At 42.1% G+C, this 15,178-nt stretch overlaps 1 protein-coding gene across 3 annotated transcripts in view; it reads left to right on the top strand.

The window, feature by feature from the left end:
- Window positions 1–15,178, top strand: part of LOC125449621 (uncharacterized) — a 45,494-nt gene that overhangs the window by 18,584 nt on the left and 11,732 nt on the right. For 2 of the 3 annotated variants that reach the window (XM_048525468.2, XM_048525466.2), the window contains exons 6-9: window positions 1,614–1,727; window positions 4,482–4,538; window positions 7,800–7,901; window positions 13,078–14,304. In XM_048525468.2, coding sequence (XP_048381425.1) covers window positions 1,614–1,727; window positions 4,482–4,538; window positions 7,800–7,901; window positions 13,078–13,194 — 390 coding nt within the window. In that variant the 3' untranslated portion in view covers window positions 13,195–14,304. Of the gene's footprint in view, window positions 1–1,613; window positions 1,728–4,481; window positions 4,539–7,799; window positions 7,902–13,077; window positions 14,305–15,178 lie in introns of those variants that run through there. The other variant, XM_048525467.2, reaches the window with a different exon arrangement.

The raw sequence follows: 15,178 nt of genomic DNA, 5'->3' as shown, positions 1-15,178 counted from the left end.
AGCCTGTCTTCATCCATTGTAAATTGCATTAACTTGTCATACATTCATTCATAGACATTCGTAGAATCCATACAGTGTGGAAACAGGCCATTCGGCCCAACAAGTCCACACCGCCCCTCTGAAGAGTGTCCCACCCAGACCAGACCCCTACTTCTACATTTCTCCATGTCTAATCGACCTAACCTAAACATCCGTGAACACCATGGGCAACTTAGCATTGCCAATCCACCTACCCTGCACATGTTTGGACTGTGGGAGGATACATGTGCAATTGTTGCATTTCATAACCATGTAATGAAAAAAAATTGTACTTGTCGAATGAAAAGTTCAACTTTTAATTCTATAAGTGTGTCCAATCTGTTATGGATTTAAGATTCTATTTATTAGTGAATCTTAATAATCAATTGCAGAAGTGAAACTCCATTCCTTAAATAATATTATCAATGTGTTTTGGACTGGACCAGACCCCCCTCAAAGTTTCCAGAAGATAGTATAGACTCTAACATTTTCTTATTTTAAATGTAAATATAAGATGTTACACTCCAGGTTCAATTCAATTGGTCAAACTATTTAATGTTAAACAAAATGCAGTTTATTCATCCACAATAGTCAAAATATAACAAAAGAAAGAAGGAGTTGGAATAACTAACTCCTCTGAAAACTTAACAGAATAATAGATACAGTCTCAATTGCTAATTAACTGTTCCAAAATAGTAAAAACCCATAAACATAACTTGGCAAAAGGCAAATTCAGAAAACAGATTGTCTCACTGCAACTCCAGTAGTAGAAAGAGAACCCTTCAACTTTCATTGTAACCGAGAGAACGGAAAAGAAAGCCTCTACTTCAAGACCTGAACATCAATTGCTGAAAACTAAAACTGAAAGTTTTGGCTCAGTTGGAGTTTGATCAGACCCATTTAGGCTACTTCTATCGTTCCAGCTTAAAAAAACCCCAAGGCCTCACAAGCAGTTTACTCTAGCAGGTCTGGTAGACAACTTTGAGCCTCTATCTGAGAATGTCTCTTCAAAAATAAATGAACAGGACAAAATACACCTCAAAGCCACAGTATTGTCACACAATGGTATATTCAACAGCAACCCTTAATATAAACCTTATTAAGCTATTTCTTTCTAAAGGCATTGCTAATTTAATGGCCCCCGAGTATCCTTAATACATGCGGCTTTTGCAGTCATTACATGCTGTGGTGGTTCATTCCAGGTAAAGAAGATTGATTTTAATTCCCTTAAACACAGATATGAACTAGCTGGGCTTTTACAACAATTGATTATGATTTCATGATTTCATTGTAGATGCCTGGTGGGATTCGCATTCATGCCTCCAGCATTAGCATGGGCTTCTGCATTGTTAGTCTAATCACAAAACTTCAAGAATATTACCTCCCAATGCTTGCTTAATTAAATGTCTATTCTGATAACAGAGCATAACCATTCCGTTCAGGGATTTTGATGTCTGTTTAGTTGGAAATGCCATGTTTCTGATGCTTATTTAGGAAACTAAGTGTCTCATTGCATTATCGAGTATCTGCTAATCACAGAACTTTTATGTTGTTTATTGCTGATTTTCTATTTTGTTTTTGGCACTCATCTGCAGATAAGCCAAATATTTCTGGGCTTAATGATCGGCATTTTGGGAACGGCTTCAGCGATTATAACACCCCATAGACCATTTTTACAAGCCCGTGTTCCATGGTGGTGTGGTGTTTTGGTAAGGCTCTTTAAACTGGTCTTATTCTGAGATTGCCCAGGGTCACTGAATGAACCTTGTCATTGAACTTAACTTGCATTGATACAGAACTAAAGAGAGGAGTTGGGGTGGTGGGACTAATCTGTGTTCAGTTACTGCCATTATGAGATTGCTGGTAGTGGGTTTGCAATTGATTCAGAGCTATAGAGAAAAGTGGGAAAAACATTCTCCATCCACAAGACTGCCTCCCATCCATTGACTCCATCTATACTTCCTTCTGCCTCAAAAAGGCAGCCAACATCATCAAAGACCCCTCCCAACCTGGTAATAATGTCTCTCCACCTCTTCCTCTGGGCAGAAGATCCAGAAGCTTAAACACATGTACCAACAGATTCAAGAACAGCTTCTTCCCCACTATTATTAGACTTCTGAGTGGACTCTCAAATTTTAAATATAATGTTGACCTTGCTCTTTCTGCACCTTCTCTGTAACCATAACATTGTATTCCTTTCCCTATTCTATTACCCTAATGCACTTTGTATGGGCTGATCTGCCTGTACTGCAGGCAAAATTAATTTTCATATTACTCGGTACACGTGACATTAATAAATCAAAACAAATAAAAAAATTACAAGTTTCTGATAGGAGAAAACAGGACAGTGGATAAGGACTGATACAGAGATACAGGGAAGAGCAAGGCAGGTTTATTTGTGTCAGGGACATCCCATGTCATTAGAAGTGAGGTGTTATGATCATAGCCCCAGTCATACAGTCATGGAAATGTACTACTGAGAAAAAGATCCATCAGCTCATCATCCCTTCATGTCCATGCTTTTCAAAAACAAGCGCCTAATTGACTATAGGAGTTGGGATGTCATGTTGTGGTTGTATAGAGCATTCATTAGGCCATTTTTGGAATATTGCGTTCACCTCTGGTCTCCCTCCTAATTTGGAGGGTTTGAACTATAGGGAGAGGCTGAATAGGCTGCGTTTATTTTTTTCTAGACTGTTAGCAGCTAAGGGGTGAACTTATGGAGGTAAATTGTGAGGGGCATGGATAGGGCGTTTGGCCAAGGTCTTTTCCCCAGGGCAGAGGAGTCCAAAAATAGACGGCATAGGTTTAAGGTGAGAAGGGTAATATTAAAAAGAGGCCTAAGGGGCAACTTTTTCACATAGAGAGTGGTGTGTGTTTGGAATGAGCTGCCAGAGGAAGTGATCAAGTCTGGCACAGTTGCAACATTTAAAAGGCATCTGGATGGCGATACGAATAGGAAGGGTTTAGAGGGATATGGGTCAAATTCTGGAAAATGGGCCTAGATGAATGTAGAGATAGTAAGAGCTGCCGATGCTGGAGATAACACAGTGTGGAGGAACACAGCAGGCCAGGCAGCATAAGAGGAGTGGGAACGTTAACATTTTGGGTCAGGTCCCTTCTTCAGAAATTTTCAGGTTTCTGACGAAGGGTCCCGACCTGAAACATCAACTTTTCTGCTCTTCTGATGTTGCCTGGCCTGCTGTGTTCATCTGGATTAATGTAGGATATCTGGTCGACTCTATAACTATTCTCCTAGCCTTGTATGCCTTGGTATTGCAAAAACTCAAGTAAATACTTCTTAAATGTTATGAGGGTTTTTGTCTCTGCCACTTCTACAGTTCCAGATTCCAACCACCCTCTGGTGCAAAATAATTTCCACACATCATCTCTAAACCTCCTACTTTTACCTTAAATCGATGCCTCTGTCTTGATCCTTCCACCTGGGGGGAAAAGTTCCTTCCTGTCTACTGTGTCTATGTCCGTCACAATTTTATACATCTCTGTCATGTCCCCTCTCGGTTTCCTCTACTCTAAGTCTGTCTCATCACTGTTCATAATTGAAACCCTCTAGCCCAGGTAAAATTCTGGCAAATAGCCTCCGCATCCTCTCCTGTGCAATCACATCCCTTCCACAATGTAGATTCCAGAACTGCACACAATACTGTTCTTGTGGAATTGATGAAGGAGTATGGAAGGAAGCCAAAAATAGGCTCAGTCTATGATTGATTCCAGGCTAATGAGAAGGAGGTGGATAAGACTGATATGAGTTCATGCCAGTGGGAGACTTCAAGGTAACGTCATAATTTTGGGATTGCCCTGCTAGACTAGGCTTACGTTTGTTGCTGCATTCCTCTGTAATTCTATAATTTGCTGCACTGTTGAACTGAGAAGAGCAAGCATCTCATTGTGGTGTGGCATTTTAACCAAGTTAGTTTGAAATATGATCTTGGCCTTATGCCAACATCCAGTGTTGATCATTGTCTGATGCTTGAACGTTACTTGCCATTTTTTCATCCTGGCTATTGTTTAGTTTCTACTGCATTTGAACATAAGCTGCTGCTGTCTGAGGAGCTGTAATTCTGCATCTCACAAATGAGTGACTGAGTTCAAACTGGGTAAACAGGATGGGACAAATTTCCTTCTGATTAATGGCATGTCTTGTTTTAAACAACATTAATCATAAACTCTGCAGTTGTATTAACCGAAACAATTTATATGAGAGAGTTTTATAATCTGACACACAAGAAATCAAGATAATAAAATGTGAGGCTGGATGAACACAGCAGGCCAAGCAGCATCTCAGGAGCACCTGAGATGCTGCTTGGCCTGCTGTGTTCATCCAGCCTCACATTTTATTATCTTGGAATTCTCCAGCATCTGCAGTTCCCATTATCTCTGATACACAAGAAATCAAAGCAGGTTTTATCTCATTTGTTTACATTTTCTCTTTTCTGTTGCAGTTTTGTGTTATAGGAATCATTCCATTATTACCTCTCAAGATAAGTGAGAAATGTAAGGTACTGTATCTTTGATGATTAAGTGGTTGAGTTTATTTTATGTAAAATAATGCCCAACTGTCTTCAAATACTTCCCTCCATCGTAAGTGAATGAAGCTCTTCAAGTGCTTGCCTTTATAGGTCAGTTCATTGAGTATAGGAGTTGAGATGTCATATTGCAGATGTGCAGGTCATTGGTTCGGCCACTTTTGGAATATTGCATACATTTTGGTCTCCTTGCTATAGGAAAAATGTTCTTTAACTTGATACTGTTCAGAAAAGATTTACAAGAATGTTGTCAGAGTGGGAGGGTTTGAGCTATAGGGAGAGGATGAATAGATTTGGGCTTTTTTCCCTGGAGAGTCAGAGTCTGAGGGGTGAGATGCAGTGAATAGCCAAGGTCTTTTTCCCAGGGTAGGGGGTGTAGGATTAAGGTGAGAGGAGAACAGTTGAATAGGGACCTAAGGGACAACATTTTCATGCAGTGGGTGGTGTGTGTATGGAATGAGTTGCCAGAGGAAGTGGTGGAGGCTGGTACAGTTACAACATTTCAAAGGCATTCAGAAAAGTCAATGAATAGGAAGGATTTAGAGGGATATGGATCAAATGCTGGTTGATGGAACTACATTAATTTAGGATATCTGGTCAGCGTGGTCAAGTTGGGCTGAAAGGTCTCTTTCCATGTTGTACATCTCTACTACTCTGTAAGGTCAGGAATGGGGATGTTTGCTGATGATTGCATGATATTTAGCATCATTCGCAACTCCTCAGATACTGAACTAGTCCGTGTTCAAATGCAACAAGATCTGGACAGTATCCAGGCTTAGGCTGAAAAGTGGCTTGTAGTCTTCATGCCACACAAATTCAAACCATTTCCAATATGAGACCATCTGATCACCACTCTGTGGCATTCGATGGGTGTTACTGTTGAACAAAACTCAACTGGACTAGACATGTAAATGTGGTGGTGACAACAGCAGTTCAGAGGCTAGGAATACTGCTGGAAATAACTCATCTCCTGCCTCCTCAAAATCTGTCCACCATCTATGAAGCACAAGTGGGATGGAATACTTCCCACTTGCCTGGATGGGTGCAGCCCCGACAAAACTCAAAGAAACTTGACACCCAAGACAAGGCAGCCCCCATAAACACTCACAAACTGACCCAGCAGCATTTTGAGGCCAGGCCCTGGTCTAGTGGGTGACGCCAAGGATTTCTGCAATGCTTATCTGATCCTGGCTAATTTTCTGGGGATCAAAAAATCTTCCTCTGCCAATACACAACCATGCCTTATGTTAACTAACTCCAGAAATATGATGTCCATTTAGGTCTCAGCATTGCAGTGATGTCATGAGACCCCTCCATTGTGTTGTATGGCACAAACTGTGTTGTTGTTGTGTTGTGTGCAAAGGGGGTTGGATTAAAAATTGGTCCAGCAACTCAAAACTCAGCATCCATGAGCCGTTTTAGGGAAGCACCACTAACAGTATAATTTCGCTCACAACCCCGAACATCATGGTTCCACTCTGTCATTAACGCCAAGGTGAGAGATCAAATCTGATTGAATGAGGAGCGCAAAAGATCATGGCAAGAGCAGTACTTTGGCATACCTGAAAATGATGTGGTGACCCTCGTGAAGTGCTATTTGACATCCTAAAATTTCTGAGCTTTGAACATCCACAGCAGATTGAAATCGAACATACCGTGTATCCTACAATCATCCGTTATACATTGCACAGAATGTTAAACTGTTGAAGGGACAGCACAGTGGCTCAGCAGTTAGCACTGATACCTCATGGTGCTGAAGACTTGTGTTCAATTCCATCCTCAGACAACTGTCTGTGTGGAATTTGCACATTCTCCCTGTGTCTGTGTGGGTTTCCTCCGGGTGCTCCAGTTTCCTCTCGCACTCCAGAGATGTGCAGGCTAGGTGGATTGGTCATGCTAAATTGCCCGTAGTGTTCAGGGATGTATAGATTAAGGGTATGGGTCTGGGTGGGATACTTTGAGGGTTGGTGTGGACTGGTTGGGCTGAAGGGCCTGCTTCTACACTGTACGGATTCTATGATGATGAACTGCACTGAACTCAACAGGAGTAAATGCAAACAGTGGGGATATTATTCTCACCAATTTGTTATCTGTTTCCAAGATCAATTTCCACCCGAGGACTCTAATGGAAACAGCGCCAATAATGACCAGGTGGAAACATTGAATGGTTAGAACAGCCACAATCTTCGTTCAAGTTGGTATAGGTTTGAGAGCCTTCAATCCCAGCCCTGCTTGCAAATCTCATATCTGCACAATCTCAAAAGGTAGTGAGTCAATAGCTTCTCCCTAGGGTAGGGAAGCCTAAAAGAAAAGGTTTAAAAAAGGGGAGAGATACAAAAGGGTTCAAAGGGGTAATTATTTTGTACAAGAGGCCGGTGAGTGTCTGAAACAGGCTGCCAGAGATATTGTTGGAAGTGAGGATAATTTTGTCATTTAAGACGGGTTTATGGATGGGATAGGTAAAAACACAGGCAAATGGAGCTAGATTAGTTGTGAAACTGGGCAGCATGGATAATTTGGGCCAAAGGGCCTGTATTGATGCAGTAAATGCCTTTCAAGTTTGTGTGACATATAGCTAGGGTGGTTAAAAAGGCGTTTGGCACGCTGGCCTTCATTGCTCAGTCCTTTGACTATAGGAGTTGGGAAGGCATGTTAAGGTTGTACAGAACATTGATGAGGCCTCTTCTGGAGTATTGTGTCCAGTTCTGGTTGCACAGTTACAGGAAGGGTATTGTTAAGCTGGAGAGGGTCCAGAGAGATTTAACAGGATGTTGGTGGGTATGGAAGATTTAAGTTATAAAGAAAGGCTGGATAGGTTGGGAGGAAATCTTATAGATGTTTATAAAATAATGAGGGGTATAGATAGTGTTAATAAGAATTGTGTTTTCCCTAGGATGGGAGATTTCAAGACCAGGAGGCACATTTTTTGATGTGAGAGGAGAAAGATTTAAAAAAAGACATGAGGACAACTTACTTTCTACGGAGAGATTGATTCTTGCAAAAAATGAACTTCCTGAGGAAGTGGTAGATATGGATACAATTACAACATTCAGAAGACTTTTAGATAAGTGCATGGATAGGGAAGGTTTGGTGGAATGTGGGAATATGCAGGCAGATGGGACTAGTTTAATTTGGGATTATAGAAGGCATGGACTGGTTGGATTGAAGGGTTGGTTTCTCAGCTGTCTGGCTCTATAAGTCATGTTGACCAATGACTGATCTTTTGTTTTCCAGTTATGTACTGTCCTTATCTCAAACATCGCAGGTTTTCTGATTGCTTTGACATCAATCGGATTATCAATCTGGAATGGAGTTGACCAGCATGCAGAGAATAAAGTGAGAACTTCCATAATTGATTGCATTTACCCTAAATGTGAACCTTATTGTTAAATGAAGTACTCTTAAAACATGTAAAACAATTGAAAACTGTTCTTGATTGATGTTTATTGATATTAAGAGCAGAATGTTTTCCTGAATGCTTCCCTAACAGGGCACATTCGAACTTTTCATTCAATATATTTCCTTACTTTTATTGACTTTTGGTATATTGAAGGTTTGAATGTGAAATTCTCAACAATGTCCTCAAATGTCTCTCTTCCGACTTCTGTGATTACATCTTGCCTTACAACTTCGCTGTTTCAACACTTTTCCAAATCTGATGTGACGTTCAATCCATGGCTCTGGTCCTCCTGTAATTTGCCCCGGTCTTCAGGTATCCAAGCCCTGAAGTTGCCTCCCCCTTCCGAAGGCTAGTATTTTTAAGGGCCTGATTGATGTGGGCTGTGGGAAATAATCTGGGAGATTTGTGTGAGATAGGCCCAGCAAGGCCTGTCTTAAGGTCTAGAGCATTTTCCAACTAAGCTGGAGGCATTGAGATGAGATTCTCGTTGGGCAGAGGTGATATGCCTGTTAACTGTGATTCTTGCCAGTTAGCATCATTGATACCAAGCCTCCCCTCCTCGGTCTTATGGTCTTACTACTAATCAGGAGATAGTGAGCCTCCAACCTGCTTTACAGCTCAGCTCACTTTGCTTTGACTCAAGCCAAGTAAGTAGATGGAAGGGATGGGTATTTGTTGTCACACATATTAGACAATTGCATAAGAGCCGAAAGAACTGCGGATGCTGTAAATCAGAAACAAAAACAGAAGTTGCCGGGGAAGCTCAGCAGGTCTCACAGCATCTGGGAAGAGAAATCAAAGTTAACGCTTTGAGCCTGTTGGCTCTTCCTCAGTTTGACTCTCTGGAGTAGAAGATACCATATATTAATGCCCCTCTCTGAGATTTAACTCTCTTGTCTTCAGTCTCAAATGTTAATTTTAAGATTGTGCCCGCTACTTCCAGATTCTCCCAAGAATAGAAGTGTCTTCTCCATCTCATTATGTTTCAGTACATTTCTTCTGAGCCTTTCAATGAGATCAGCCTTGTACCAAAGGAGTATTGCTTGAACCTGCTTGGACCTTTGATGTTTGATTTTGATTTTGATTTTGATTTATTGTCATCACATGTACCTAAATACAGTGAAAAGTGTTTTGTGAGCAGTACAGGCAGATCATAGCAAATAAGGACATACAGATAGTAGGGAGCTCAGACAGAGCGAGGCAAACAGGTTACACTGCACAGAAGGTGTGCAAAGCAAGATTAACATCAGTAAGATCACATTATTTGAAGTTAGAGAGATCCATTCAGCAGCCTAATAATGGCCAGGAAGAAGCTGTTCCTGAACCGCTGGTGTGTGTTTTCAAACTTCTGTATCTTCTGCTGGAAGGAAGAGGTTGTAGGAGAGTATTACGGGGGATGGTAGGGGTCTTTGATGGTGTTTATGGACTCTCTGTGACAATGAGAAGTGCAAGTGGAGTCCATGGATGGAAGGTTGGCTTCTGTGATGGTGTGGGCTGTACACATCACCTCCTGTAGTTTGTTATGGTCCTGGGCAGAGCAGTTGCCATACCAAGACCTTATGCACCCGGACAGTATAGCGTATCTGTAGAAGTTGGTGAGTGTCCTTATGAACGTGCTGAATTTTCTCAGCTGTCTGAGGAAGAAGACATTGTTGTGCCTTCTTAACCATCTCTTCTACGTGGGAAGTCTAGGACAGCTTCTGGGTTATCTAGGAACTTGATGCTCTTGACCCTCTCTACTTCAGCTCCATTGATGTAGCTGGGGGTGCCCTCCTCCTTTCTTCCTGAAGGCAATGATCAGACTTTGCAGTTCCTCCAAAACATGCCTCCATTCATTCCTCAAAAACATGTGTCCTTCCTTACACATGGAATCCAAAACATGATGTGTTATTGTGAGTGCAGACCCGCTGATGCTCTTACTTACTGTAAATGCACGTCCTTGGATTCATGTTCCATTTTTCTTGCTAAGAAACTTGCTAAAGAGCTTTCTCCACTACTTGAAAAAAAGTGTCAACATGAAAATATTGTGTACAGTTTTTTTTTTGAAAAAACAGAAAGTCCTTCCGCGATTGTTGGTCTTAAAAGAGCCGTTTCGGTCCACAACAAGAAGAGCACTGGAAATGAAATGACACCATCATTACAATTCCCATTAATGTCAAAAGATGCCTTGTATTTTTGTGAAAGACATCACCCAAATTTGTGTTTGATGCATTATTCTGTACCTGCTGTCTTATTTTCTTTCTCATCCTTGAATCACAATTGGCATGGTGGCTCAGTTATTACCACTGCTGCCTCACTGTGCCAGGGACCTGAATTCAATTCCACTCTTGGGCAACTGTCTGTGTGGAGTTTGCATGCTCTCTCTGCGTCTGTGCAGGCTTGTTCCGGTTTCCTCACATAGTCCAAAGATGTGCAGGTTAGTTGGATTGGCCATACTAAACTACCCATAGTATGCAGGGTTACAGGGATAGTGTCGGGGTATGCATCTGGGTGGGATGCTGTTCAGAGGGTCGGTGTGGACCTGATGGGCTGAATGGCCTACATCCTCACTGTAGACATTCCATTCTTTTGTGACAATTGTGGTTCAACCTCTCACTCTGTGATGTGTTGGCTACGGAAGGACCTCATTAAATATCGCATTGCTCACCCTTTCATCTTTTTGACTCTGCCATTGTTGGTGATAAAATGAGCATAAAATCAAGCCTGAGTCCTTCTCTCTAAAATAGAGAGATGTCTACTGCCTCCTACAGATGGTGAATGATGACAAATCAATGATTTTTCTGGCCAAATCGATTAATCTCACTATTCCTCACATTATACACCGCTGGTGGAGAGTTCTTGTGGTGCAGTGGTAATATTCCAAACTTTAAGATCGGGAGATCCAGGGTCAAATCCCACCCTGTGCTGGTGGTACGCGATCTCTGAAATGACACGAAGAACTGCAGATGCTGGAAATCTGGAGTCGAAACGGAAATCGCTTGTGGAAACTCATCAGATCTGGCGGCAGCAGCAGTGGAGAGAGAGTCTGTGTTAATTTTTGAGTGAGTGAATCTTCTTTAGAGCTGATAGCATCTCAGGACAGAGTGATATTAATGTTGATGGTGGGGGTTGGTGTAGAAAATGGAATGAGTCAATATTAGCCAGGAAAAAAGAAAAGCTAGGGAGGAGGTAATAGGATAATAGGGACTATGAGTGAGTGGCAGTGAGCTGACTGACTGAAAGCCACATGACAGAAACTACTTAACCAGGTGTAAAGCTGATGTTTCGGGTCTGGACCCTTCTTCAGAAACATCAGCTTTCCTGCTCCCCCCATGCTGCCTGGCCTGCTGTGTTCACCCAACTCTATGCCTTGTTATCTGTGACTCCAGCATTGGCAGTTCCTGCTATTTCTCATGACAGGAACTAGGGGTGTGAGGATGGGTAAAGGATATGGAGGAAGGTGTTCAGGCCCTAAAATTATTGAATTCGATATTAAATCCTGAAGGCTGAATGGTCCCCAAGTGGAAAATTGCTCTTCTTCCAGCATGCACTGAGCTTCGCTGGAGCACTGCAGCAAGCCTGAGACAGAAATATTGATCAAGGGATCATGGTGGTGCGTTGAACTGCCAGGCACCTGGAAGCTCAGGGTCATTCTCGTGAACAGAATGTAGATGTTTGGCAAAGCCCAGCCTGCGTTCTGTCTCCCCACTGTGAGGAGACCAGATTGTGAGCTGTTTTTCTGTGCAGTAGCCCCTAGGTAGTCAACCCCAACATGAGTTCACGAGGCAAGTTGGTGAATAGGGTCAGCACATTGAAAAGCTTTCGATGATGCCCGTTGTGGCAAAATAAACCTCCACCTAAAATAGCTGCCCGAATTCCTTTTTAACACAGGAGTTGAAATAGTGGTGTACAGGTGATTGACAGGCAAATGCCATGTAGTGTGCACTGTCAACAAAGCTGAGCTCCTCCCTTGCTGGGAGGCGATGGCTTAGCAATATTATCACTAGACTATGGATCCAGAAGCCAGAGTAAAGTTAGCGAGTTTTGAGAAGATTTGTAGCTTAGGTTGAGCTTTTGGATGTGAGTTTGCTCGCTGAGCTGGAAGGTTCGTTTTCAGACATTTCGTCACCATTCTAGATAACATCATCAGTGAGCCTCCGGTGAAGCGCTGGTGTTATGTCCCGCTTTCTATTTAGCTGGTTAGGTTTCCTTGGATTGGTGATGTCATTTCCTATTCTTTTTCTCAGAGGGTGGTAGGTGGGCTCCAAATCAATGTGTTTGTTGATGGAGTTCCGGTTGGAATGCCATGCTTCTAGGAATTCTCGTGCATGTCTCTTTTTTTCTTGTCCTAGGATGGATGTGTTGTCCCAATCAAAGTGGTGTCCTTCCTCATCTGTATGTAAGGATACGAGTGATAGTGGGTCATGCCGTTTTGTGGCTGGTTGATGTTCATGTATCCTGGTGGCTAGCTTTCTGCCTGTTTGTCCAATGTAGTGTTTGCCACAGTTCTTGAAAGGTATTTTGTAGATGATGTTCATTTTTTTTGCAGTCTGTATAGGGTCTTTTAAGTTCATTAGCTGCTGTTTTAGTGTGTTGGTGGGTTTGTGGACTACCGTAATGCCAAGAGGTCTGAGTAAAGTTCAGGGGATCTGTGTTCAAATCCTGCATGATAGAATTGGAGTGAAATAAAAGTCTGGAATTAAGACGAATGGGGAAGAGCCAAATAACTTTGCTGCTTGTCATGAACAAAGTGGTTCACTCATGCCCTTTAGAAAGGAAACTGCTGTCTTTACCTGAAACAAAATGAAGAAGTGGACAACTGAAAGAAGAAACTCAGCCAGTCTGGCCGCATCTGTGGAGAGAGAGAAAAAAAAACTTTCTGAGTCCTTTTATCAGAACGAGGTCGCGAAATGTTAACTCTGTTTCTTCCAACGCAGATGCTGCCAGACGGCTGAGTTTCTGTTTTTATTTGCCTTCACTGTCTGGCCTGACTTACATATGATACCAGTGATCTCACCACCCTACTCCCATCCCCCACAACCCTCTCACAATGTGGTTGACTCTCACCTGCGTTCAGGGTGATTTGGCACTGGACAATAGACTGTTCATGGTAATGTTTCTTTTCTCTTATAGACTTGCATTTCCAGTTATCATTGGATAATACTTTGCTTTGCTGTCTTGCAAATGCTCCTCTCTGGCTGGAACATCGGTGTCGTCAGCTTCTGGTTAAATCAGGATTGCGAGAATTGAAGTTTTCTCTGTCATTGACCAGAGGTGATTCAGTCAATATATGTTTGCGATGAATGTGCTCCAAGCTTTACTTTGTTCTGATGAGAAGCCATCAACTGAATTGTTATCATTGATTCTATCTTTACAAATGTTGCCTGCTGAATATTTTCCAAATCTTGCCATTTTTTCTTCCTGATTTCGAGTGTCGGAAACATTGGTTTGAAATTGTGTGCTACTAACCCATTGGAGCATTGCTTCTCTCAAACTCCAGGTTATAATCTTGTTTGGTGAGTCGGTTCTCTAGTAAAACAGATTGTCTTTTATTTTTGCAGTATGTCTAGCCAAATAAGATGTGTAATGCTAAAATTTGTATATACCCTTGTCTTTCTTGTGGGATCCCAGATCTTTCACAAAGTTGAGTTCACTGGAATCTCAGTCACTGTATCCTAACAGTTAAAAAGCCTGGTTCATGCATCTCCTTAAGCCCATACTGGCCAGTCATGGGATCAATCAGATTTAAGAAATCAATTCTTGTTTACATATTTCTCGCTGTTACCACTGCTGCTGATCTCGATGGGCTTGACGAATCCTACATCCACTCTATGATTTCTCCACATCTCCGGTGTTTCAGTCCCAGATTTTAATTAGATTAGATTCCCTACAGTGTGGAAACAGGCCCTTCAGTCCAACAAGTCCACACCACCCCTTGAAGAATCCCATGCAGACCCGTCCCCCTATAACCCACTCACCCCTGAACACTATGGGCAATTTAGCATGGCCAATCCACCTAGCCTGCACATCTTTGGACTGTGGGAGGAAACCCGAGCACCCAGAGGAAACCCACACAGACACAGGGAGAATGTGCAGACTCCACACAGGCAGTTGCCCGAGGCTGGAATTGAACCCGGGTCCCTGACGCTGTGAGGCTGCAGTGCTGACCACTGAGCCACCGTGCCGCGCATGTGACCTGAGTTATGAGGCTCCCCTTCCACCATCCATTGTCTCGCCTTGATTCTTCACCAGAGACCGAGATTTCAGGCAAGAATTTCACCACCTCTCGTGACCTGTAATTACCTGGTCCAACCATACAAGCTTAGGCGAAGAATTCTGCAGGCTCCTTGATTTCTCCATTGCGATGTAACTTTTATTAAATTTGTCGGTAATTCTGAACTGAGCACTGTGTATTGCTTTGTGCTGTGCTCTTTCCGACATATCAAAGACTCCAGTGAATGTGAAAGGATTGTCAGTAAACCAGAGAATGCGCTTTCAAGATAGTTACAAAATTTCAGAGAGGCGAAGGGATTGCTTTCGCTCTTGAATGTGTACAGTTCTTTGTCAATTTTCAGCTAATATTTTAGCTTCTTTTAATGGTTATCAGCATTAAATTTAGTTGGTAATTCTGCTGTGACTTATTTCACCAGATCTATCGCTGTTTGATCTTTTACTATCATACTCTGTTTTGCCCCCAGTTCAGAGAAGTTACCTGCATTTGGTGGTCTATGATCACAGAATGTTTCTCTGCCAATTACGCGCAAGGTTAGGCTGATGATTGTGGTTAGACAGTTTTTAATCCTGCAGCATTTTTATCTTGCCATTCTACAATAAATTCCATACGCATCCAACAAATAAATCAAATCGATGGCATGTAGGATTCAAGTTTAATTCAATGTTGAACACCAAATCATTGCATATATTAAAAATGAATTTGTGGGAGGCCATTACATTGCATTCCTGAAGACTAGAGAGTAACAAGAAGAGTGACTGCAGTTCAGAGGAGGTTCACAAGATTAATTCCAGGAATGGAAAGCTTATCTTTTAAGGAGCTTTGAGTAGTTTAGGACTAGATTACCTATAGTTTAGAAAGATGGGAGAAGATCTCATTAAAGTATATAAGAAGCTAAAAGGGATTGACAAAGTAGATGTAGAGAAGATATGTCCCCAGTCTGGAGTGGGGAGTCATAGTTTTAAATGGCGGCAGACTTAAAACAGAGACAATACTGTCAGA

The sequence above is a fragment of the Stegostoma tigrinum genome, chromosome 46 (assembly GCF_030684315.1).
Source record: "Stegostoma tigrinum isolate sSteTig4 chromosome 46, sSteTig4.hap1, whole genome shotgun sequence".
Taxonomy (NCBI): domain Eukaryota; kingdom Metazoa; phylum Chordata; class Chondrichthyes; order Orectolobiformes; family Stegostomatidae; genus Stegostoma; species Stegostoma tigrinum.
The sequence above is the reverse complement of the archived record's forward strand: the minus strand, read 5'-3'. Positions and strand labels throughout refer to the sequence as shown.